General features: G+C 41.2%; 2 protein-coding genes and 1 pseudogene across 2 annotated transcripts in view; all 3 read left to right on the forward strand.

Annotated features, from left to right (window-relative positions):
• Positions 1–1730: 1730 nt before the first annotated feature.
• LOC132498871 (PPP2R1A-PPP2R2A-interacting phosphatase regulator 1-like) lies at positions 1731–2854 on the forward strand. Its single transcript, XM_060113068.1, has one exon. The coding sequence runs from the start codon at positions 1807–1809 to the stop codon at positions 2671–2673; it is 867 nt and encodes a 288-aa protein (XP_059969051.1). The 5' UTR covers positions 1731–1806; the 3' UTR covers positions 2674–2854.
• A 3642-nt stretch (positions 2855–6496) lies between these two features.
• Positions 6497–8289, forward strand: LOC132499405 (52 kDa repressor of the inhibitor of the protein kinase-like; annotated as a pseudogene).
• Positions 8290–13146: 4857 nt separating this feature from the next.
• IL26 (interleukin 26) overlaps positions 13147–24672 on the forward strand; it is a 31203-nt gene continuing 19677 nt past the window's right edge. Inside the window, 4 exon segments of the mRNA XM_060113877.1 lie at positions 13147–13317; positions 13399–13410; positions 13412–13456; positions 13630–13770. Of these exon segments, the coding sequence (XP_059969860.1) occupies positions 13147–13317; positions 13399–13410; positions 13412–13456; positions 13630–13770 (369 nt within the window).

Below are 24672 nucleotides of genomic sequence, written 5' to 3' on the forward strand. Positions count from 1 at the left end.
AGGAACTATTGTTCATCTTTGTATTCCAGGAACTAAAAATGCCTGGCACTTTACAGGTGCTTTGTTAATGTTTGGTGGATGAGTGCATAGAGGATGGAATAGGATTCTGGGCCCAAGGACCTGGAAAAGCAAAGAGTTGGAGGCATGAAAGGGGACAGAGGCCTCAGGGGAAGGTCAGAGGTCCAGTGTGGCTGGAGCTCAGCTTGCGTGGGCAGATGCATGAGGCACCTGGGCTAAGGCAATTCCTTACTAGAATCTTAGCTCCGTGAGGTTAAGGGTTTTGGTTTGTTTTGCTTACCATCTGGAGTATTGCCTGGAACATAGGAGGTGCTCAATATATATAAGGTCTGCATATATGCATATATATCTCCTATCTTATTGATAAGATCTACTATGAACAGTAGAGTGGTGAGTGTGTGTGTGTGTGTGTGTGTGTGTGTATAATTTTGAAGGAAATATACTGATTCAGGACAGAATCACGGAAGACATTAGCACCAAAACAAATCTGTAGGAAGGATAGGAGACCTCTCATTAGCTGGTTCCTGTCGTTAGAGAACACCCAGGCCTGTAATACAAAAACACAGATACATTTAACTGCAGTAAAGCGAACAGCTGGTGTGTAGGAAGTTATGAGAGAAAGATACAGAACAAAAAGCAGTAGCCAGCACCCCTCAGCGCACAGCTGCGTGAGAGGTTCCCATCAAGCCCAGATGCTCAGCTGATCAGATCCTCCTACGCATCTGGTTTGGTTTGAAATGCAGAGGAGAGACAGGAAACAATATCAAAGGCAGAGGAGGGGATGCCCATTGTGAGCTCTGTAGATATCATAGGCAAAATGAGAAGATAAAGAGCTGCTTGTGGCTGCCCAACGTGGCTCAGAAGTGGGTCGAGCTCCCAAAGCAGAGTTTATTATCTTTATGTCAGCACCCAAACTTCTCTCTCCTTCCTCCTTAGAGCCCTGACTGCCTTTTGGTCTTCTCTCACCTCACAGGGCATTCCATGGTGATGATGGAGGTGTAATCAGTAATCCAACAGTATTTACTGAGCACATACCATAGGCTAGTCTCTGTTTGGAACCGCGGCAACAGCAATGACCAAGCAGAAGAAAATTCCTGCCCTGATAGAGCTTAGATTTTAGCAAAGGGAGATAAACAGTAAACAAAATGCACAAGTGAAAGATCTGTAAGATAATGGTAAGGAGTTTGGAAAGATATAAAACAGAAAAAGGAAACAAAGGAGCAAGGAGTGAGGTTAATTCTCATTAGGGTACTGTATTAGTTTGCAAGGGCTGCCATAACAAAGTACCACACAGGCGGAGTGACATAGCTCTGGAGGCTAGAAGTCTGACATCAAGATGTCAGCAGGATTGGTTTCTTCTGAGGCCTCCCTCCTTGGCTTATAGATGGCTACTTTCTCTCTGTGTCCTCACACGGTTTTTCCTCTGTGTATGTCTGTGTCCTAATCTCCTCTTCTTATGAGGGCATCAGTCACATTGAATCAGGGCCTGCCCAGATAGGTAATTAACTTGATTACCTCTTTAAAGACCCTCCACCTCCAAACAGCCACATTCTGGGGTGCTGGGGGTTAGGACTTCAACATATGAATTTTGGAGGGACAACCTTCAGCCCATTAACAGGTATCTTAGGAAAGCCTAGCTGGGAAGGTTGTATTTAAGCAAAGACTTGAAAGACTTAAAAGAGCTGGCCAGAGATTCTCTCGGTGGCGGCGGCGGCGGCAGCGGCCCTGGACTGCGGGGAATGGGAATCCTAGGTCTTTGAGCACCGCCCCCGCCTCCCTGCCCGCGACATGGCTCAGGAGAAGATGGAGCTGGACCTGGAGCTGCCTCCGGGCACGGTTGGGAGCCCGGCGGAGGGCAGCGGCAGCGGCGGGGGCGGCGGGGGCCTCAGGAGGTCTAACAGCGACCCCCTGATCCACGGCCTCAGTGACACTTCGCCGGTGTTCCAGGCCGAGGCGCCGAGCGCCAGGCGAAACAGCACAACGTTCGCGAACCGCCACGGCCTGCTACTACCGGCCTCCCCCGTCCGCATGCACAGCAGCCGCTTGCACCAGATCAAACAGGAGGAGGGCATGGACTTGATCAATCGAGAGACCGTCCACGAGCGCGAGGTGCAGAACGCAATGCAGATAAGCCACTCCTGGGAGGAAAGTTTCAGCTTGAGTGACAACGACGTGGAGAAATCCGCCTCCCAGAAACGCATCGATTTCATTCCGGTGTCGCCAGCACCGTCACCCACCCGGGGAATTGGGAAGCAGTGTTTTTCACCATCCTTGCAAAGTTTTGTGAGTAGCAATGGATTGCCTCCAAGTCCGATTCCCAGCCCAACGACCCGATTTACTACCCGGAGAAGCCAGAGTCCAATTAATTGCATTAGACCAAGTGTTCTTGGACCATTGAAAAGAAAATGTGAAATGGAAACTGAATATCAGCCAAAGAGATTTTTCCAGGGCATCACCAGCATGCTTTCTTCTGACGTTGCACAGCTGTCAGATCCTGGTGTGTGTGTATCTTCCGATACCCTTGGTGGAAACAGCAGCAGTGCCGGATCTTCTTGTAATTCACCAGCGAAAGTCAGCACTACCACCGACTCTCGTGTGTCACCTGCCCAAGCGGCCTCTCCATTTATTCCAGTAGATGAACTTTCATCTAAGTGATTCACCCACCCATCCTGAGACTCGGTTTTGTTTTTGTTTTTGCAATGGAGAGAAAAATGAAGTTGGAACAAGCACTGAACTTTGTCGATTAATTTGAGGCTATTTCCTATTTTACCCTTTTCCTTTTCTGGAATTTCCTGAAATGTTGTTATTCTAGAGAACTTTTATGTCAGATTCCTGCGGGTGCCCTTGAATTCAGTGTAGTAATATTTTCAGACGTTTCCCCAATAAGTGTGTTGAAGCATACATCTTTACGCTGCTAATATGTCTAAATACATATGCTATCCCTTGATTTTTTTAAAATAACTGAGAGCTCTATTTATTTATGCGATTATTAAGTTCTGATGCAAATATAAATGTTGAATTAATCAGCATAGTAAACTGATGTTTTAAAATTCCATACTTCATGCCCACACTAATTTTTAATGTTATTTTCAGTGATTGCTAATTTCTATTTGATGAAGAACAACAACTTACCTATGTACAGGTATTTTTTAAATGTTAGTTTTATCCATCCAGTGGTTGTCTGTTTTACCCAGGAATCCTTGAATATTTAATTTTCTGGGTACAGAAGTGGATGGGGGATGGTGATAAAAAAACAGAATATAAAAGTTTGCAACAAATCTTTAAAAATTAAATATATAAAAGTAAACATATTTAAAAACAAAAACAAACAAACAAAAAAAGAGCTGGCCATGCAGATATCTGGGGTGGGGTGGGGTGGGGTGGAGTGGGGAAACATTTCAGGTAGAGGGAACAGCTACAGGCATCTTAGTGAGTTTGAAGAGCAACAAGGAGGTATTGTGGCTAGAGGAGGTGAGCAAAGGGGAGAGCAGGAGGAAAAGCCAAAAGGCAAGGAGAATAGCAAAATCAGACAGGCCCTTAGGCCATTGAAAGGATTTGGCTTTTACTCTGAGTGTGACAGGAAATCCTTAAGGGAGAAATCATGCTTCTAGTGGCCTGCAAGTTCAGGTTCAAGTGCATTGCTTAGTCTGAGTAGAATCTATCAGGCACTTATGCTGACTGCCCCAGAACCACAGGGCTGAAGAGATGGACCAATGATTAATACATTTTGACAGAAAAGATACATCTATTTCTAGGAATCTTGCTATTGTGATTTCTAAACTCTATCTCAATTCTTGCAGTTATTACTGCCAAACTTCTTTTTGATGCACTTAGAAAATGAGGTAGAAGGGCTATTTTTAAGTCATGTACTTTGATAAAATTTTGGAGGATGCTTGGATTGATGTATCCATTGTGTATACTTTTCTTCTGTGGGGCTAAGAGTGAGGGGGACAGCAGCAGAAGTTTATTTCTGTCATCCATTGTGGTGGTTACTATGGGAAATCTGCTTCTGACTTCTTATTTTTTATTTTTAAATCATGGTTAGGGTACCATATCCTTTGCAGGTTTTAGCGATGACATGCCTTTCATTGCCGGAGAATAAAAGGCCAATATGTACGCTACCATCATGTCAAAACTGAAAATGCTGGGCTTCCCTGGTGGCGCAGTGGTTGAGAGTCCACCTGCCGAGGCAGGGGACATGGGCTCGTGCCCCGGTCCGGGAGGATCCCACATGCCGCGGAGTGGCTGGGCCCGTGAGCCATGGCCGCTGAGCCTGCGCATCCAGAGCCTGTGCTCTGCAACGGGAGAGGCCACAACAGTGAGAGGCCCGCGTACCGCAAAACAAAACAAAACAAAACAAAACAAAAACAAACTGAAAATGCTAAGATAACCAAAAATCTACAAAGCTATGAAGAAGATCGGTACTGCATAATAGCTATGGGAATGGATAATACTCTTTTTGTATTTGTGTGTTGGTTTATTCTCACACTGCCCATCAGAAGATCTTGGCCTCATACATACAGAATGTTTATTTATTAACCCAGAGTCAAAATGGTACAGTGGAAATACCACTGGATTTGCTGTTTGAAGACATGGGTCAAACCCAGGTTTGCTACTTCCTGTCTTTGTGCCTTCAGACAGCCATTTAACCTCTTTCGGTCTCAGCTCTCTTACCTGTAAACTGAGAAAAACAAGACCTTCTTTACCTTTTATAGCATTGTTGGGAAGACCAAGTAAAGGAAAATCTTTATGAAGTATTACGTAAAATTAGATATTCCTATAGTGAATATACAAGGGCTATAAAATATCACAAAAAATTTCGTTTTACTATTCCTTAGGTTGTTTTTCTTTTTGTTCCTTTTTCCTTAAGTCTCTCTTTTCTGTGATCTCCACCACAGCCTCAGACACTCCTTGTATCCTGCTCTCCAGTGTGGAGGGAGGCTGCACAGGGAGTGGGAAACACATGGGCTTGGAGTCTTAAAAACATGGATGGAATCCTCTGCCTTTTTGAGCTGAGTGTCACTGGGCATGTGATTCAACTTCCCCGGACCTCAGATTCTTCGTCTGTAAAATGGAGCAATACCAGATGCTCTAAGCCTAACTACATTCTCAAGTATAATGGGAAGCATTTAGTTATACCTTGAACTTTAGGATATAAAAACATTCTCCTCCCAACAAGCTCCAGTAAGCCTGGGAGATGACAAGCACTCAGTTTAAGTACTTGGTGAATGAGTCAATTGATGATGAAGGGTGAAAACACAGAGTACCAGCCACCCAGCACAGGGCCGGGAACATAGGCTGAGACTCTCAGTGACTTTCCATGCATGTTTCCTCTTCATGCTGCTCATGCATCCAACCTCAATAGCTCCCTCTTTTCCCATGCAGACCATTGACAGCACTCTTCTTCCCCTCTCTAACCTGTTCTCATCCATCCCTCTGAGGATGTAAACATGAGATAAACAGGTTTCCTGGGTGGAAGTGTTCAGTAGAATGGGATCTACCATTTCTGAGGGGACAAAAACCAACCTATCACTGTACTGAACATATTTATCTATCTATGACTATTTCTTTCTTTTTTTGTGGTACGCGGGCCTCTCACTGTTGTGGCTTCTCCCTTTGTGGAGCACAGACTCCGGACGTGCAGGCTCAGTGGCCATGGCTCACGGGCCCAGCCGCTCTGCGGCATGTGGGATCTTCCCGGACCGGGGCACGAACCCGCGTCCCCTGCATCGGCAAGCGGACTCTCAACCACTGCGCCACCAGGGAAACCCTAAGACTATTTCTTATCTATATCTTCTGGATCTATCCTGGGAAAAACATCGGATTCAGTGGGGTTTGGGGTTTTTTTTTGGATGACTGGTTTAAATAGATCTATCTGCTTCTTATTTACATCTGTGTTGATTTTAGGATTTATGATCCTGAGGAATTATGCCAATCACTGAGGTCATTAAACATCGTATTTCAACAAATTTAAGATACAATATATTGGAAGTTGCAGCATTATTTCATTTACCACTAAGATAGGGAAAAAAATATTGCTGAATAAACTGTGATGCAACTCTTTCTTAACATTGAGCACTTTACTTGGCTGTTGCTTTGCAAGAAAACATGTATTTTTGGTCATTCCTCCAAAGACAAATATTTGCTTCTCTAAAAGCAGATTTGCAGTCCACTGCTGTTCTGTGCCTTTCTGTGAACACATTAACTTTAGTTTCAATGCCAAATCATAGGGGTCTTTCCAAAGGCATTTTAACAGCATGTAAACTCAACACCCACAGTAACAACCATGCACGCAGTTCAGCGGAAGTGATGACGTCATTAGGGACCGCACAGAACGGACTCCTGACTCGGTGATATAATTGTAAGACTCTGTGGATTATAAAACAGGCTGGGTCCCCTCCCCGGCCCCCGACAGGCTGGCGGGCTGACCTGAGGAGGTGGGGAGGGGAGGGCTGGGCCGGCTGGCTGGCAGACGGTGATGCCGAACTTCTGCGAGGACCCCAACTGCACGTGGAAGAGCATGCAGTCGGACCTGGCTTTTTTCAGGTTCCCGCGAGATCCAACCAGATGCCAGAAGCGGGTGGAGAATTGTAAGAGAGCAGACTTAGAAGATAAAACCCCCGATCAACTAAATAAACATTATCGATTGTGTGCCAAACGCTTTGAGACTTCTATGATCTGTAGGACTAGTCCTTATAGGACAGTTCTTCGAGATAATGCAAGACCAACAATATTTGATCTTACCAGCCATTTGAATAATCCACACAGTAGACACAGAAAAAGAATAAAAGAATTGAGTGAAGATGAAATCAGGACATTGAAACAGAAAAAAATTGATGAAACTTCTGAACAGGAACGAAAACATAAGGAAATAAACAACAGCAATGCTCAGAACCCCAGTGCAGAAGGGGGTGAAGAGCAGGATGAAGACGTTTTACTTTTAACCCTTGAAGAGAAGGAAAACAAAGAATACTTAAAATCTTTATTTGAAATTTTGATTCTTATGGGAAAACAGAACACACCTCTGGATGGACATGAAGCTGATGAAATCCCAGAAGGTCTCTCTACTCCTGATAACTTTCAAGCACTGCTGGAGTGCCAGATCAATTCTGGTGAAGAGGTTCTGAGAAAGTGCTTTGAGACAACGGCAGTGAACACATTTTTCTGTTAGCAAACACAGCCGAAACGGATGCTAGAGGTCTGTGAGAGCTGCGGTAACAGATTTTGATTTCATTGTTACCATTGTTGTTCTTAAAAATGTTCTATCTTTTATAAGAGCCTTTGGGAAAAATCTTCAGGGGCAAACTTCTGATGTCTTCTTTGCAGCCAGTAGTTTGACTGCAGTGCTGCATTCACTAAATGAAGTGATGGAAAATACCGGTTTATCATGAATTTTGGTTTGAGGAAGTCACAAATTTGGCAACCAAACTTTATATTCTGATAAAACTCCCAGGGCAATTTTGCAGAGCTCAGCACAGTAACCTGGAATCTCAGCTAACCTCTGAGAATTACTATAAAGAAACTCTAGGGCCTCCCTGGTGGCGCAGTGGTTGAGAGTCCGCCTGCCGATGCAGGGGATACGGGTTCGTGCCCCGGTCTGGGAGGATCCCATATGCCGCGGAGCGGCTGGGCCCGTGAGCCATGGCCGCAACGGGAGAGGCCACAACAGTGAGAGGCCCGCATACCGCAAAAAAAAGAAAAAAAAAAAAAAAGAAACTCTAAGTGTTCCAACAGTGGAACACATTATTCAGGAACTGAAAGATATATTCTCAGAACAGCACCTTAAAGCTCTTAAATGCTTATCTCTGGTACCCTCTGTCAGGGGACAGCTCAAATTCAATACATCAGAGGAGCATAGTGCTGACATGTACAGAAGTGATTTACCTAATCCTGACACGCTCTCTGCTGAGCTGCATTGTTGCAGAATCAAGTGGAAACACAGAGGGAAAGATATAGAACTTCCGTCCACTATTTATGAAGCCCTTCATCTGCCAGACATCAAGTTTTTTCCTAAAGTTGATGCATTGCTGAAGGTCCTATGTATTCTTCCTGTGATGAAGGTTGAGAGTGAACGCTATGAAAATGGGTGAAAGTCTCAAAGCATACCTGAGGAACACTTTGACAGACCAAAGGTCAAGGAACGTGGCTTCACTTAACACAGATTTTGATATAAAACACAATTTGGATTTAATGGTAGATACATATATTAAACTCTATACAAGTAAGTCAGAGCTTCCTACAGATAATTCAGAAACCACTGAAAATACCTAAGAGACTTTTAAAATAGGCTTTCTCTTATATTTGATATTTGAAAAAATCTGTGAGAAATTTGAAACTATCTTACAGAAAAGTTGTAAGGTGTACGTAGGCCACTTAATCACTGAATATCTTGACCTGTAGGCCTCCCATTGAGTACATTATTCACTGATAATCTGCCTGTTTAGATGGCCCGTTTGAAGTCCCATGCTTTGGAGACCTAACTCTTTTTTCCAGAAGATAGCATTGGAAGTACCACGTTACACTCTGTGTGATCTCTGCTAACGGCACTTTGGACTTGTATTAGATAAGTCATTTTACACATAACATTTATCACTGTGGATCCAGTTGTCAGGTACTGAGTTATCAGTTCTTTGAAGAAATAAATTTTGAGCAGATATGGGAGCAAGGAATACATTTTATAAAATATTACAATGAAGCTCATGACTGACCTTTGAATAGTAGGAGTTTTAAGTATGCTGTTAAAAATCTGTAAGGGACAGTTAAGAAAATTATCAGGGCTTCCCTGGTGGTGCAGTGGTTGAGAATCTGCCTGCTAATGCAGGGGACATGGGTTCGAGCCCTGGTCTGGGAGGATCCCACATACCACGGAGCAACTAGGCCCGTGAGCCACAACTACTGAGCTTGCGCGTCTGGAGCCTGTGCTCTGCAACAAGAGAGGCCGCAAGAGTGAGAGGTCCGCGCGCTGCGATGAAGAGTGGCCCCCGCTTGCCACAACTAGAGAAAGCCCTCGCACAGAAATGAAGACCCAACACAGCAAAAGTAAATAAATAAATTAATAAACTCCTACCCCCAACATCTTAAAAAAAAAATTAAAAAAAAAAAAAGAAAATTATCAGACTGTAAGAGTATCAGACTGTAAGAGAAACGTGTGAGCTCGCCAAACAAGGATTTCAGTGTAGATTTCGTCTTTATCAAATGAAGTTAAAGGAACAAGTTATAGTTAAAGTTTGAAAGGAAGAGCCTGCCATTGTTGTTTCACATCTGGTTGTCGCTGTTTGCATTCCTTTATTGAGCCTCATCTTCATAAGCTTTTTGGCAAGTATATGTTGAACACTTCTGTTTCATGGTCAAGACAGGATCAGAGGCCATGATACTGACAACCGGTTTGTCTGTTTTCTTCTGTCTTTTTCCATGACTGTATCTACTGCCTCAACTTGATTTACAAGCAAAACCTAGAAACGACAAAAATAAGTGTTTTGTGGTTTATCTAGGAATAATACAGAAAATATTGCCATTATTTTTGGTGAAGAAAATCAATTTTGTATAGCTTATTTCAACCTAAATAAAATGTGAATTTTGTTTAAAAAAAAAAGAAACAGGCTGGGATTTCAGAGATACTAACGTGTGGAAGGAAAGTATCTTAGAGTCAACAAAATGGTTTAGCAAATTAAAAATCCCCAATTGTTTTTTCCTCCAACAGAGGGGCATATGCAAAGTTGTATCATCGAGGACTCAAAGTGAGCTGTGACTCTCTGCGTGAGCTGGTGTGCTCATTTTGCTTATTGGACATGCTTGACCATCAGAGAGGGCTGCTAGCATTCTTCTGGGTGGGAGGGGACTTAAATTTCAAGGGAAATGGCTGTCATGCTGGCATTTGGGAACTGGGGCAGTCAGTTTTGCTGTGGGGCAGATAGTGTTTGAATGTTTTCCTGTATATTACGTAGGAGTCGCAGCCCTATAATACCCACTTAATTGGTTCTAGTCTGCCTTCTGGATGTGTGTGGGATAAATGGAATTCCTCATGCCCACATACTGTGAAATGTCACATGGTTGTTCGTCCTTCCCTTTTCTTGCTTTCTTCAACCATTTCCCAAAGCTTCTCGAGGATTGTAATGAACTTGAATATTATACAGGTATTACACATGCATTTTGCTGTGGTCTGAATGTTTGTGTTTTTCTCCCTTGCTCCCAATCCATATGTTGAAACCTAGACCCCAAAGTGATGGTGTTTTGGAGAGGTGATTAGGTCATGAAGGTAGAGCCCTCATAAATGGGATTCGTGCCTTTATAAAAGAGGCCCCACCATGTCAGGATGCTGTGAGAGGCTGGTGGTCTGCAACCCAGAAGAGAACCCTTCTTAGAATGTGACCATGCTGACATGTTGATCTTGGACTTCCCAGCCTGAAGAACTGTGAGAAATAAATTTCTGTTATTTGAAAGCTACCCAGTCTGGTATTTTGTTATAGCACCTAAACAGACTAAGATACATTTATTGTTTAAAAAATAAGAATGAAATAGCTACCACTTTCAGAGTGCTACTATAGCCGCCATCGTGCTGAGCGTTCTAGTTATATTGCTGTATTTTTTGCTCATGACAACCCTCTGCAGTAGGTATAATTATTGTCCTGTTTAATGATGACAAAAACTGAAGCTTAGAGAGGATTAGTAATTTTCCTAAGGCCATACAACTAATGAGAAGTGGATCTGAGTTTCAAAACCAAATCTCCTTGTAATTAACAGCAATTTTTATACAGTTCTGTATAAGAAACTTGTGAAAGTGATATAATAAAAATCGATCCAAATGAGCAGAAACTTCTCTTTTAAATTGGTGCCCGAAGGACATTATGTACTTATTCCAATAGTTCTGTTATTCAGGACACTTTTGGAACCCCCTTTTGGAATTGTCTTCAGGGCCCGCGCTTTGAGTATCCTATTCAAAACGATAATCCCTATTCATCCTGTGAGGTGAGATTTGACTGTTTAAAGGACCCTAATGAGGCAGGTCTGCTGACTAAGGTGTAGGATGACTGTGATCAACGGGGCGACATAGTTTTCAGTCATTTAAGAAAAGACCACGGTTTTCTTGAGTTGGTTGTAAACTAAAGCAGAAACATCCTTGGAATATGTATGATCTTCCTTGGATTATGAGAATTTGAGGGATATAAGACATTTATGGAAATGCAACTATCAGAGGTGAAAAAAACAGTCAGCACCCACACTGACTTTCTTTATCAATATTAGCAATTTGAGTTGCACTTACATTTTGTTGGTACATATCAGGGACCCCCAGATTTTAGTTGCTCAAGGCAGTATATGGCTCCTGGAAGTATTCTGTGTGGTGCTTTTATTGCACCCACACAGTGTGTTAATAGGCTGCATAGTTGGGCAGATTTTAGGTTTGGTGGCCATATAAGCAGTTTAGTCTCAATTGTCCTGTCTACCCACTCAGGGTGCTTATGTTAATCCCATGCCCACTGAAGGCATTTGGACTTTTGATTCCTGATGTTCACATTCTTTTGTCTAAAAGAACTCTGAACAGTAAGCATTACTCTGTTCAAAACAAAACAAAACAAAAAACCTTAGGATATTTCATGTCCCAGTTCCAACACCCTTTAAGCTACTCCCAGCTAAAAATAATTCTTCCTTTTCCTGAATTTCTATAAAACTTCAGTGATCCTCACTTTGCAGTCTTGATCAGCTGTCTTCTGTCGTAGCTCTTTAGGAAGGGTTCCTATCTTATTTCAGAGGGAGTGTCCTTTATCAGCGGAGGTGCTCCTGTGGAAATGACGCTTGGGCTTGCCAAAGAGATCCGCTTACTATCTGAAACAGCCAAAAATACTTCCATGTGTTTGGAACTTTTACTTTATACTTTCTCTTTACTCCTTTGCCAGCCCTGGTTGCCTTGATTTAGAAATCAGTCTTGGGTTCTGATGCTTTATTGACCCTGCCTAGTTTTGATGAATCACTTACTCACAACCAAAGTCCTCGTGTTAACTTGCCTGGGATGATGTTGGCTCCATTCATTCTGGGCTTTGGTGACTTAGCTCTGCTTCTCAGTATATGATTCTGAGCTGTGTCCACGTCTTATCCTGGGGATGCTACACGAAAGGAACCATATTTATCACCATGGGAAGAATTAGGACAGAGTTGAGGATGGGAGTCCATGGAGCACCTGCTTTCATACGTAGCCCCCGGTACCAAGCACTGTTCTTTGTAGACAGATCCTTGATAAAAATTTGTTAATGGAATAAATGAAAAAACAAGGCAGTTATAGTAGCATCTCATGATGTGGAAAGGGAAGTACAATTCATCTAGGGCTGAATATGCTTCTTCTTTACATGAGGCATCGTGGTAGGCACTGAGAATTCAAAGATGAAAAGGTAAGGAGTTTGCACTCTCCTGGAAGTCTAGAGTTAAAGGAAAAGTGTGGGTGGTCAGCTTGGACAGAGATGATAGAGAACCTATTAAATTGTAGGTCTTAATCCCGGGTCCAGGTTCAAAAAAGTCTTGAATATGTTTGGGGGGTTTCAATTTCTGAGCTGGAAAAATTCTTGAGGACTTGGGTCTTGATGCCAGGCTGCAGAACGATGGCTTCTGAGGGAAGAGGGGGGCAGGTGAAGGATCTGGCAAAGGACAAATGTCATACCCATTTGAGGTCATGAGCAGGTTTCCCAGGGCTGCTCATTCTACCTTTTGGTCAAATTTTCCTGGGCTACTTGTTAGAAAAGGAGATTTTTTTCATATTAAAAAAAAAATCACACGGCATCCTGGAGAACAAGTTCTTTTACTAGCATGACATGACTTTTAAAATACTGAAATCTGTTGTGATGTGCAGCAGAGGTTCTGAATTCTTTTTGGAAACAGGGCCCCAACCTTACTGGTAAATTTGTGCTTTTACTTAAGATCACAGATGATGCGGTCAGCGTTTTTTGATTATGAAGCAAGCTCTAAGAAAACAGAACAACTGAAGTGATCTTCCTCTCTCTAACCTGTAAGTTATCTTTCACAGCATCTCATTGGAGAGGCAACCTTGAGGGTTAAAGTAACTAGGTTATCCTCTCATCTAACCTACACGAGTAACTGTCTGGCTGCCGTGAGTGACATGAGCCCAGAGTGGGGTGGAGGGAAATGTGGGTGAATTGCATTTTGAGGTCTGGGTTGCTGTTTGTCACTCTGTCTCTTGCCATTGCCAAGCACAAGCAATCTTCCTTCGCCGCAAGTTGCTACCCAAGGGGAACACTGTCCCAAGCTGTTGATACGCTCTATGTCAAGGCAGCAAGGCTCAAAGCAACAATTCCAGTATTAGGCTCTGCTTAGAATGATGACCAAAGGGACGTTTGAAATTCTGGATAAATCTTATTTCTCTTTGTTTTATTGTAGGAAGATCATGTAAAAAAAAGTACAGTTATTAAAAAAGAAAACAAAAAAGCTGTTTATGGTAAGCCAGAGGGTCTTTTTCTTTCTCACATTTCTACTTGTTGGATGCTTTTATTTCCTTGCATTTTATTTTTTCCAGATGGTCCTGAAGTAATAATTGGGGGATGCTTCAGTGTCATTTTACGAAAGCTACTCATAGTTTACCTTATGCAATTTATTCTATCTTATTTATAGAAAAACTTATAGAAAAGATTCCAAGAACAACTACTGTCCTTTTTCATGGAAGATGTTTTTGGTCAACTCCAATTACACGTTTGCAAGGAAATACACTTTGTGGAAGACTTTCACAGCCTTAGGCAGAAATTGAGCCACTGTGCAAGTATGCATAGCAAATAAGGTGAATTTGATCCTAGACAGCTATCCAGAAAACAGCATGTAGGAAGTTGTCTTCACCCCAAAGAGTGGGTAAAGGGGTTTTCTAATTGTTGGCTTGTAGTCCAAATGGAGAGTCCACCACCAGGGAAACAGTATCAAATAACCCTGTATAACTTGTAATTCCACTATGTATTATTTCTTAAGGAATGGCACAGAAAACATGTTGAAGAGAGCTAAAGTGACAGGAGATGCTTCTCAAATGAATATCTGTTTTTTCAAATCATTCTCTCTTTATGTGGCTCCCAACTAATTCATTCATTCATTTAACAAATATTTCTTAAGCACCAACTATGTGCCAAATGCTATTCTAGGATATTTTCTTTCTTTCTCTCTCTCTCTTTTTTTCTCTTTCCCTTTCTTTCTTCTTTCTTCTTTCTTTCTTTCTTTCTTTCTTTCTTTCCTTCTTTCTTTCTTTCTTTCTCCTCCCTCCCTCCCTCCCTTCCTTCCTCTGTCTTTCTTTTCTTCTCTCTTTCTATCACCTCCTCTCTTTCCCATATTGATAAGAGCTTTTAGATTGATTTTTCATCTTATTTTTATATAAGTTTTTAGAGTTGTACCCTGTATAAGGCAAAGTCTCAATCAAAACAAAATGAAAAAAAGAAGTGTGTCTTCTTTAGTCCCTAAATTATTTGATGCTGCAGTATGGTTGCTGTCACCCTAAGCAATGGGGAATTAATTAAGAAGGTAAAAGTGACCACACTTTTCTGTAAAAACATCCACAATATTAAAGATTAGTACACAAAAACAAAACAAAGCAAAACAACGAGGCCAGGATCTGTGCAGTATTAGTTGGCTTGCCTCTGTGGGAAGCGTTGAATCTTTTCTGTGACATTGTTTGGGCTCCAAGTATGCTTTCTCAAGCCTCCTGTGGTTGTACTTGAAGGTGGTACAAACTGAGCTGTGGGCTCCTGGTGACTATCGCAGTCCTGGGGTTGCCAGAAGGAAATGAGCTTTCTACCCTTGGGCATCAGGGCTACAGAAACTTGAACTCTGGGCAGTTGGGAGCGGAGTTTTAGTTTTTAAGAGTTAGGAGGTCATTTTCTTGTGGTCCATGAAAGTACTCAGTAACCCAAATTCCAGTCTATAGTGCAGAGGCGTTTTTATGAGGGTGAGCTGCTCAGTTAGGTTAAAAAGTTCAACAAATTTATGTTTTCTTTGGTTAGTCTGTGTTTAAGTTATGTCCTTATTTGGGACTTGGGTCACATAGTTTTCCATGAACTCTCCTATTCCATTAAAATAACAACAAGCATAAAATTACAAACTGCTACCTCTTGGCAAAACACGGAGAGAATGCTCTGGGCCAGTTCCCTTGCCTGAAATAATGGAAATGTCACCCCTTATCTTTGGTGTATTCTATATTTAACTTATAAGGTCATCTTATTAAGACAGTGAATTGTATAATCTCTCTTTTTTTTAATAGATCTCTATTGGAGTATAATTGCTTCACAGTACTGAGTTAGTTTCTATTGCACAACAAAGCGACTCAGCCATATGCATACACATCCCCATATCCCCTCCCTCTTGAGCCTCCCTCCCATCCTCCCTATCCCACCCCTCTAGGTCAGCGTAAAGCACCGAGACGATCTCCCTGTGCTATGCTGCTGCCCAGCCAGATATTTTACATTCGTTAGTATATATATGTCGATGCTACTCTAACTTCGCCCCAGCTTTGCCCTCCCACCCCATGTCCTGAAGTCCTTTCTCTATGTCTACCTCTTTATTCCTGCCCTGCAACTAGATTCATCAGTACCATTTTTTTTCTTTTTTCTTTTTAGATTCCATATATATGCGTTAGCATATGGTATTTGTTTTTCTCTTTCTGACTTACTTCACTCTGTATGACAGACTCTAGGTCTATCCACCTCACTAAAAATAACTCAATTTTGTTTCTTTTTATGGCTGAGTAGTATTCCATTGTATATATGTGCTACATCTTCTTTATCCATTCATCTGTCAGTGGACATTTAGGTTGGTTCCATGTCCTGACTATTGTAAATAGTGCTGCAATGAACATTGTGGTACATGACTCTTTTTGAATTATGGTTTTCTCAGGGTATATGACCAGTAGTGAGATTGCTGGGTCATTTGGTAGTTCTATTTGTAGTTTTTTAAGGAACCTCCATACTGTTCTCCATAGTGGCTGTATCAATTTACATTCCCACCAACAGTGCAGGAGGGTTCCCTTTTCACCACACCCTTTCCAGCATTTATTGTTTCTAAATTTTTTGATAATGGCCATTCTGACCGGCGTGAGGTGATACCTCATTGCAGTTTTGATTTGCATTTCTCTAACAATTAATGATGTTGAGCATCTTTTCATGTGCCTCTTGGCCATCTGTATGTCTTCCTTGGTGAAATGTCTATTTAGGTCTTCCACCCATTTTTAAACTGGATTGTTTGTTTTTTTGATATTGAGCTCCATGAGCTGTTTGTATATTTTGGAGATTAATCCTTTGTCTGTTGTTTCATTTGCAAATATTTTCTCCTATTCTGAGGGCTGTTTTTTTGTCTTGTTTAGGGTTTCCTTTGCTGTGTAAAAGCTTTTAAGTATAATTCAGTCCCATTTGTTTATTTTTGTTTTTATTTCCATTACTCTAGGAGGTGGGTCAAAAAAGATCTTGCTGTGGTTTATGTCAAAGAGTGTTCTTCCTATGTTTTCCTATGTTTAGAGTTTTATAGTGTCTGGTCTTACATTTACGTTTTTAATCAATTTGGAGTTTATTTTTGTGTATGGTGTTAGTGTTCTAATTTCATTCTTTTACATGTAGCTGTCCAGTTTTCCCAGCACCACTTATTGAAGAGGCTGTCTTTTCTCCGTTGTATAGTCTTGCCTCCTTTATCAAAGATAAGGTGACCATATGTGTGTGGGTTTGTCCCTGGGCATTCTATCCTGTACCATTGATCTGTATTTCTGTTTTTGTGCCAGTACCATACTGTCTTGGTTACTGCAGCTTTATGGTATAGTTTGAAGTCGGGGAGCCTGATTCCTCCAACTCCGTTTTTCTTTCTCAAGACTGCTTTGGCTATTTGGGGTCTTTTGTGTTTCCATACAAATTGTAAAATTTTTTGTTCTAATTCTGTGAAGAATGCCATTGGTAGTTTGATAGGGATTGCATTGAATCTGTAGATTGCTTTGGGTAGTAGAGTCATTTTCACAATATTGATTCTTCCAATCCAAGAACATGGTATATTTCTCCATCTGTTTATGTCATCTTTGATTTCTTTCAGCAGTGTTTTATAGTTTTCTGAGTACAAGTCTTTCACCTCCTAATGCAGGTTTACTCCTAGGTATTTTATTCTTTTTGATGCAGTGGTAAACGGGAGTGTTTCCTTAATTTCTCTTTCTGATTTTTCATTGTTAGTGTATAGGAATGCCAGAGATTTCTGTGCATTAATTTTGTACCCTGTAACCTTACCAAATTCATTGACTAGCTCTAGTAGTTTTCTGGTGGCATCTTTAGGATTTTCTATGTATAGTATCATGTCATCGGCAAACAGTGACAGTTTTACTTCTTCTTTTCCAATTTGTATTCCTTTCATTTCTTTTCCTTCTCTGGTTGCTATGGCTAGGACTTCCAAAACTATCTTGAATAAGAGTGGCGAGGGTGGACATCCTTGTCTTTTTCCTGATCTTAGTGGAAATGCTTTCAGTTTTTCACCATTGAGTATGATGCTTGCTGTGGGTTTGTCATATATGGCCTTTATTATGTTGAGGTAGGTTCCCTCTATGCCCATTTTCTGGAGATCTTTTATCATAAATGGGTGTTGAATTTTGTCAAAAGCTTTTTCTGCATCCTTTGAGATGATCATATGGTTTTTATTCCTTAATTTGTTAATGTGGTGTATTACACTGATTGATTTGTATACATTGAAGAATCCTTGCATCCCTGGCATAAATCCCACTTGATCATGGTGTATGATCCTTTTAATGTGTTGTTGGATTCTGTTTGCTAATATTTTGTTCAAGATTTTTGCATCTATGTTCATCAGTGATATTGGTCTATAATTTTCTTTTTTTGTGATATTGTTTTCTGGTTTTGGTATCAGGGTGATGGTGGTTTTGTAGAATGAACTTGGGAGTGTTTCTCCCTCTGCAATTTTTTGGAAGTGTTTGAGAAGGGTAGTTGTTAGCTCTTCTCTAAATGTTTGATAGAATTCGCCTATGAAGCCATCTGGTCCTGGACTTTTGTTTGTTGGAAGTTTTAAAATTATGGTTTCAATTTCATTACTTGTGATAGGTCTGTTTATATTTTCTAATTCTTCCTGGTCCAGTCTTGGGAAATTTTACCTTTCCAAGAATTTGTCCATTTCTTTGTAGTCGTCCATTTTATTGGCATATAGTCTGTTGTAGTCTCTTATAATCCTTTATATTTCTGCAGTGTCAGTTGTGATTTCTCCTTTTTCATTTCAAATTTTATTGATTTGTGTCCTCTCCCTTTTTTTCTTGATGAGTCTGGCTAGTGGTTTATCAATTTTGTTTATCTTCTCAAAGAACCAGCTTTTAGTTTTATTGATCTTTGCTATTGTTTCCTTCATTTCTATTTCATTTACTTCTGCTCTGATCTTTATGATTTCTTTCCTCCTAATGACTTCGGGTTTTCTTTGTTCTTCTTTCTCTAATTGTTTTAAGTGTAGGGTTAGATTGTTTATTTGAGATTTTTCTTGTTTCTTGAGGTGAGATTGAATTGCTCTAAACTTTCCTCTTAGAACTGCTTTTGCTGTGTCCCATAGGTTTTGGGTTGTCGTGTTTTCATTGTCACTTGTTTCCATGTATTTTTTTATTTCTTCTTTGATTTCATCAGTGATCTCTTGGTTATTTAGTAGTGCACTGTTTACCCTCCATGTATTTGTGTTTTTTACAGTTTTTTTCCCTGTAATTGATTTCCAATCTCATAGCATTGTGGTCAGAAAAGATGCTTGATATGGTTTCAATTTTCTTAAATTTTCTGAGGCTTGATTTGTGACCCAGATGGATCTATCCTGGAGAATGTTCCGTGTGCACTTGAGAAGAAAATGTATTCTGCCACTTTTGGTTGGAATGTTCTATAAATATCAATTAGATCTATCTGGTCTATTGTGTCATTTAGAGTTTGTGTTTCCTTATTTATCTTCTGTTTGAATGATCTTTCCATTGGTGTAAGTGGGGTGTTAAAGTCTCCTATTATTAATGTGTTACTGCCGATTTCTCCTTTCATGGTTGTTAGCATTTGCCTTATGTATTGAGATGCTCCTATGTTGGGTGCATAAACATTTATAATTGTTATATCTTCTTCTTGGATTGATCCTTTGATCATTATATGCAGTGTCCCTCCTTATCTCTTGTAACAGTCTTTATTTTAAAGTCCATTTTATCTGACATGTGTATTGCTACTCCACAGTAGCATTTCTACTGTGGCCTGAGGTTCTCTGTTAGTCCAGTGGTTTGGACTTGGAGCTCCCACCACAGGAGCTTGGGCCCGACCCTGGCTCGTGAACCAAGATCCCACAAGCTGCTTGGGGTGTGGAAAAAAAAAAAAAAAAGAACAATAACAAAGTAAAAAATAAAATTAGACTGGAAAACTAACAGATATGCTAGAAAGAGTATAAAAATAAAAATACAGATGAATCGGTCATTAAACTTTTGTTTTCAATTCATCAGCACACTTTTTACTGAGTTCCTGTTTTGTTAGAGCAAGACTGGGGAAAAGGGAAAGAAATGTAAGAATCACAACCTGAGAACACCTACTGAACGCTGGCAGAAGACCCCAGACCTCCCAAAAGGCAAGAAACTCCCCACATACCTGGGTAGGGCAAAGCAGAGAGATTCCCGCACAGAGGAGCGGTGCCGAGCAGCACTCACCAGCCCGGGAGGCTTGTCTGCTCCCCCGCCGGGGCGGGCGGCGCTGGAGCTGAGGCTCGGGCTTCGGTCAGAGCGCAGGGAGAGGACTGGGGCTGGCGGCGAGAACTCAGCCTGAAGGGGGCTAATGTGCCACAGCTAGCCGGGAGGGAGTCCGGGAAAACTCTGGAGCTGACAAAGAGGCAGGAGACTTTTTCTTCCCTCTTGGTTTCCTGGTGCGCGAGGAGAGGGGATTAAGAGCGCCGCGTAAAGGAGCTCCAGAGAAGGGCGCGAGTCGCGGCTGAAAGCGCGGAGCCCAGAGACGGGCGTGGGACGCTGGGGCTGCTGCTACCGCCGCCAAAAAGCCGGTGTGCGAGCGCAGGTCACTGTCCACACCGCCCTTCCGGGAGCCTGTGCAGCCTGCCACTGCCGGGGTCCCGGGATCCAGGGGCGGCTTCCCTGGGAGAACGCACGGCGCGCCTCGGGCTGGTGCAACGTCACGCCGACCTCTGCCGCTGCAGGCTCGCCCCGCACTCCGTGCCCCTCCCTCCCGCCCAGCCTGAGTGAGCCAGAGTCCCCGAAGAGCCTGCCCCTTTAACCCTGTCCTGTATGAGCGAAGAACAGATGCCCTCCGGCGACCTACACGCAGAGGCGGGGCCAAATCCAAAGCTGAGACCCAGGAGCTGTGAGAACAAAGAAGAGAAAGGGAAACCTCTCCCAGAAGCCTCAGAAGCAGCGGATTAAAGCTCCACAATCAACTTCATGTACCCTGCATCTGTGGAATACATGAATAGACAACAAATCATCCCAAATTGAGGAGCCAGGAGTCAGTGCTGTGCCTCTGAGGTGGGAGAGTGAACTTCAGGACACTGGTCCACAAGAGACCTCCCAGCTCCACATAATATCAAACGGCGAAAATCTTCCAGAGATCTCCATCTCAACACCAGCACCCAGCTTCACTCAACGACCAGCAAGCTACAGTGCTGGACACCCTATGCCAAACAACTAGCAAGACAGGAACACAACGCCACCCATTAGCAGAGAGGCTGCCTCAAATCATAAAAAGTCCGCAGACACCCCAAAACACACCACCAGACGTGGACCTGCCCACCAGAAAGACAAGATCCAGCCTCATCCACCAGAACACAGGCAGTAGTCCCCTCCACCAAGAAGCCTACACAACCCACTAAACCAACCTTAGCCACTGGGGACAGACACCAAAAACAACGGGAACTACGAACCTGCAGCCTGCAAAAAGGAGACCCCAAACACAGTAACATAAGCAAAATGAGAAGACAGAAAAGCACACAGCAGGAGAAGGAGCAAGATAAAAACCCACCAGACCTAACAAATGAAGAGGTAATAGGCAGTCTATCTGAAAAAGAATTCAGAATAATGATGGTAAAGATGATCCAAAATCTTGGAAATAGAATAGACAAAATGCAAGAAACAGTTAACAAGGACCTAGAAGAACTAAAGACGAATCAAGCATCGATTAAAAACACAATACATGAAATAAAAAATACTCTAGATGGGATCAATAGCAGAATAACTGAGGCAGAAGAACGGATAAGTGAGGTGGAAGATAAATTAGTGGAAATAACTGCTGCACAGCAAAATAAAGAAAAAAGAATGAAAAGAACAGAGGACAGTCTCAGAGACCTCTGGGACAACATTAAACGCACCAACATTCGAATTATAGGGGTTCCAGAAGAAGAAGAGAAAAAGAAAGGGACTGAGAAAATATTTGAAGAGATTATAGTTGAAAACTTCCCTAATATGGGAAAGGAAATAGTTAATCAAGTCCAGGAGGCACAGAGAGTCCCATACAGAATAAATCCAAGGAGAAATACACCAAGACACATATTAATCAAACTGTCAAAAATTAAACACAAAGAAATCATATTAAAAGCAGCAAGGCAAAAACAACAAATAACACACAAGGGAATCCCCATCAGGATAACAGCTGATCTCTCAGCAGAAACTCTACAAGCCAGAAGGGAGTGGCAGGACATACTTAAAGTGATGAAGGAGAAAAACCTGCAACCAAGATTACTCTACCCAGCAAGGATCTCATTCAGATTTGATGGAGAAATTAAAACCTTTACAGACAAGCAAAAGCTGAGAGAGTTCAGCACCACCAAACCAGCTTTACAACAAATGCTAAAGGAACTTCTCTAGGCAAGAAACACAACAGAAGGAAAAGAACTACAATAACGAACCCAAAACAATTAAGAAAATGGGAATAGGAACATACATATTGATAATTACCTTCAATGTAAATGGACTAAATGCTCCCACCAAAAGACACAGACTGGCTGAATGGATACAAAAAGAAGACCCATATATATGCTGTCTACAAGAGACCCACTTCAGACCTAGAGACACATACAGACTGAAAGTAAGGGGATGGAAAAAGATATTCCATGCAAATGGAAACCAAAAGAAAGCTGGAGTAGCAATTCTCATATCAGACAAAATAGACTTTAAAATAAAGACTACTAGAAGAGACAAAGAAGGACACTACATAATGATCAAGGGATCAATCCAAGAAGAAGATATAACAATTGTAAATATTTATGCACCAAACATAGGAGTACCTCAATACATAAGGGAAATATTAACAGCCATAAAAGGAGAAATCGACAGTAACACAATCATAGTAGGGGACTTTAACACCCCACTTTCACCAATGGACAGGTCATCCAAAATGAAAATAAATAAGGAAACACAAGCTTTAAATGATACATTAAACAAGATGGACTTAATTGATATCTATAGGACATTCCATCCAAAAACAACAGAATACACATTTTTCTCAAGTGCTCATGGAACATTCTCCAGGATAGATCATATCTTGGGTCACAAATCAAGCCTTGGTAAATTTAAGAAAATTGAAATTGTATCAAGTATCTTTTCCGACCACAATGCTATGAGACTAGATATCAATTACAGGAAAAGAGCTGTAAAACATACAAACACATGGAGGCTAAACAATACACTACTTAATAACGAAGTGATCACTGAAGAAATCAAAGAGGAAATTAAAAAATACCTAGAAACAAATGACAATGGAGACACGACGACCCAAAACCTATGGGATGCAGCAAAAGCAGTTCTAAGAGGGAAGTTTATGGCAATACAATCCCACCTTAAGAAACAGGAAATATATCGAATAAACAACCTAAACTTGCACCTAAAGCAATTAGAGAAAGAAGAACAAAATCATCCCAAAGTTAGCAGAAGGAAAGAAATCATAAAAATCAGATCAGAAATAAATGAAAAAGAAATGAAGGAAACGATAGCAAAGATCAATAAAACTAAAAGCTGGTTCTTTGAGAAGATAAAAAAAATTGATAAACCATTAGCCAGACTCATCAAGAAAAAAAGGGAGAAGACTCAAATCAATAGAATTAGAAATGAAAAAGGAGAAGTAACAACTGACACTGCAGAAATACAAAAGATCATGAGAGATTACTATAAGCAACTCTATGCCAATAAAATGGACAACCTGGAAGAAATGGACAAATTCTTAGAAATGCACAACCTGCCAAGACTGAATCAGGAAGAAATAGAAAATATGAACAGACCAATCACAAGCACTGAAAATGAAACTGTGATTAAAAATCTTCCAACAAACAAAAGCCCAGGACCAGATGGCTTCACAGGCGAATTCTATCAAGCATTTAGAGAAGAGCTAACACCTATCCTTCTCAAACTCTTCCAAAATATAGCAGAGGGAGGAACACTCCCAAACTCATTCTACGAGGCCACCATCACCTTGATACCAAAACCAGACAAGGATGTCACAAAGAAAGAAAACTACAGGCCAATATCACTGATGAACATAGATGCAAAAATCCTCAACAAAATACTAGCAAACAGAATCCAACAGCACATTAAAAGGATCATACACCATGATCAAGTGGGGTTTATTCCAGGAATGCAAGGATTCTTCAATATACGCAAATCAATCAATGTGATACACCATATTAACAAACTGAAGGAGAAAAACCATATGATCATCTCAATAGATGCAGAGAAAGCTTTTGACAAAATTCAACACCCATTTATGATAAAAACCCTGCAGAAAGTAGGCATAGAGGGAACTTTCCTCAACATAATAAAGGCCATATATGACAAACCCACAGCCAGCATCGTCCTCAATGGTGAAAAATTGAAACCATTTCCACTAAGATCAGGAACGAGACAAGGTTGCCCACTCTCACCACTCTTATTCAACATAGTTTTGGAAGTTTTAGCCACAGCAATCAGAGAAGAAAAGGAAATAAAAGGAATCCAAATGGGAAAAGAAGAAGTAAAGCTGTCACTGTTTGCAGATGACATGATACTATACATAGAGAATCCTAAAGATGCTACCAGAAAACTACTAGAGCTAATCAATGAATTTGGTAAAGTTGCAGGATACAAAATTAATGCACAGAAATCTCTGGCATTCCTATATACTAATGATGAAAAATCTGAAAGTGAAATCAAGGAAACACTCCCATTTACCATTGCAACAAAAAGAATAAAATATCTAGGAATAAACCTACCTAAGGAGACAAAAGACCTGTATGCAGAAAATTATAAGACACTGATGAAAGAAATTAAAGATGATACAAATAGATGGAGAGATGTACCATGTTCTTGGATTGGAAGAATCAACATTGTGAAAATGACTCTACTACCCAAAGCAATCTACAGATTCAATGCAATACCTATCAAACTACCAATTGCATTTTTCACAGAACTAGAACAAAAAATTTCACAATTTGTATGGAAACACAAAAGACCCCGAATAGCCAAAGCAATCTTGAGAATGAAAAACGGAGCTGGAGGAATCAGGCTCCCTGACTTCAGACTATACTACAAAGCTACAGTAATCAAGACAGTATGGTACTGGCACAAAAACAGAAAGATAGATCAATGGAACAGGATAGAAAGCCCAGAGATAAACCCACGGACATATGGTCACCTTATCTTTGATAAAGGAGGCAGGAATGTACAGTGGAGAAAGGACAGTC

The sequence above is a fragment of the Mesoplodon densirostris genome, chromosome 11 (assembly GCF_025265405.1).
Source record: "Mesoplodon densirostris isolate mMesDen1 chromosome 11, mMesDen1 primary haplotype, whole genome shotgun sequence".
In the NCBI taxonomy this organism is placed as follows: Eukaryota; Metazoa; Chordata; class Mammalia; order Artiodactyla; family Ziphiidae; genus Mesoplodon; species Mesoplodon densirostris.

Bases quoted from the DNA above. Each gene is read 5' to 3' on its own strand.
- LOC132498871 (XM_060113068.1), top strand. From the start codon at position 1,807: ATGGCTCAGGAGAAGATGGAGCTGGACCTGGAGCTGCCTCCGGGCACG.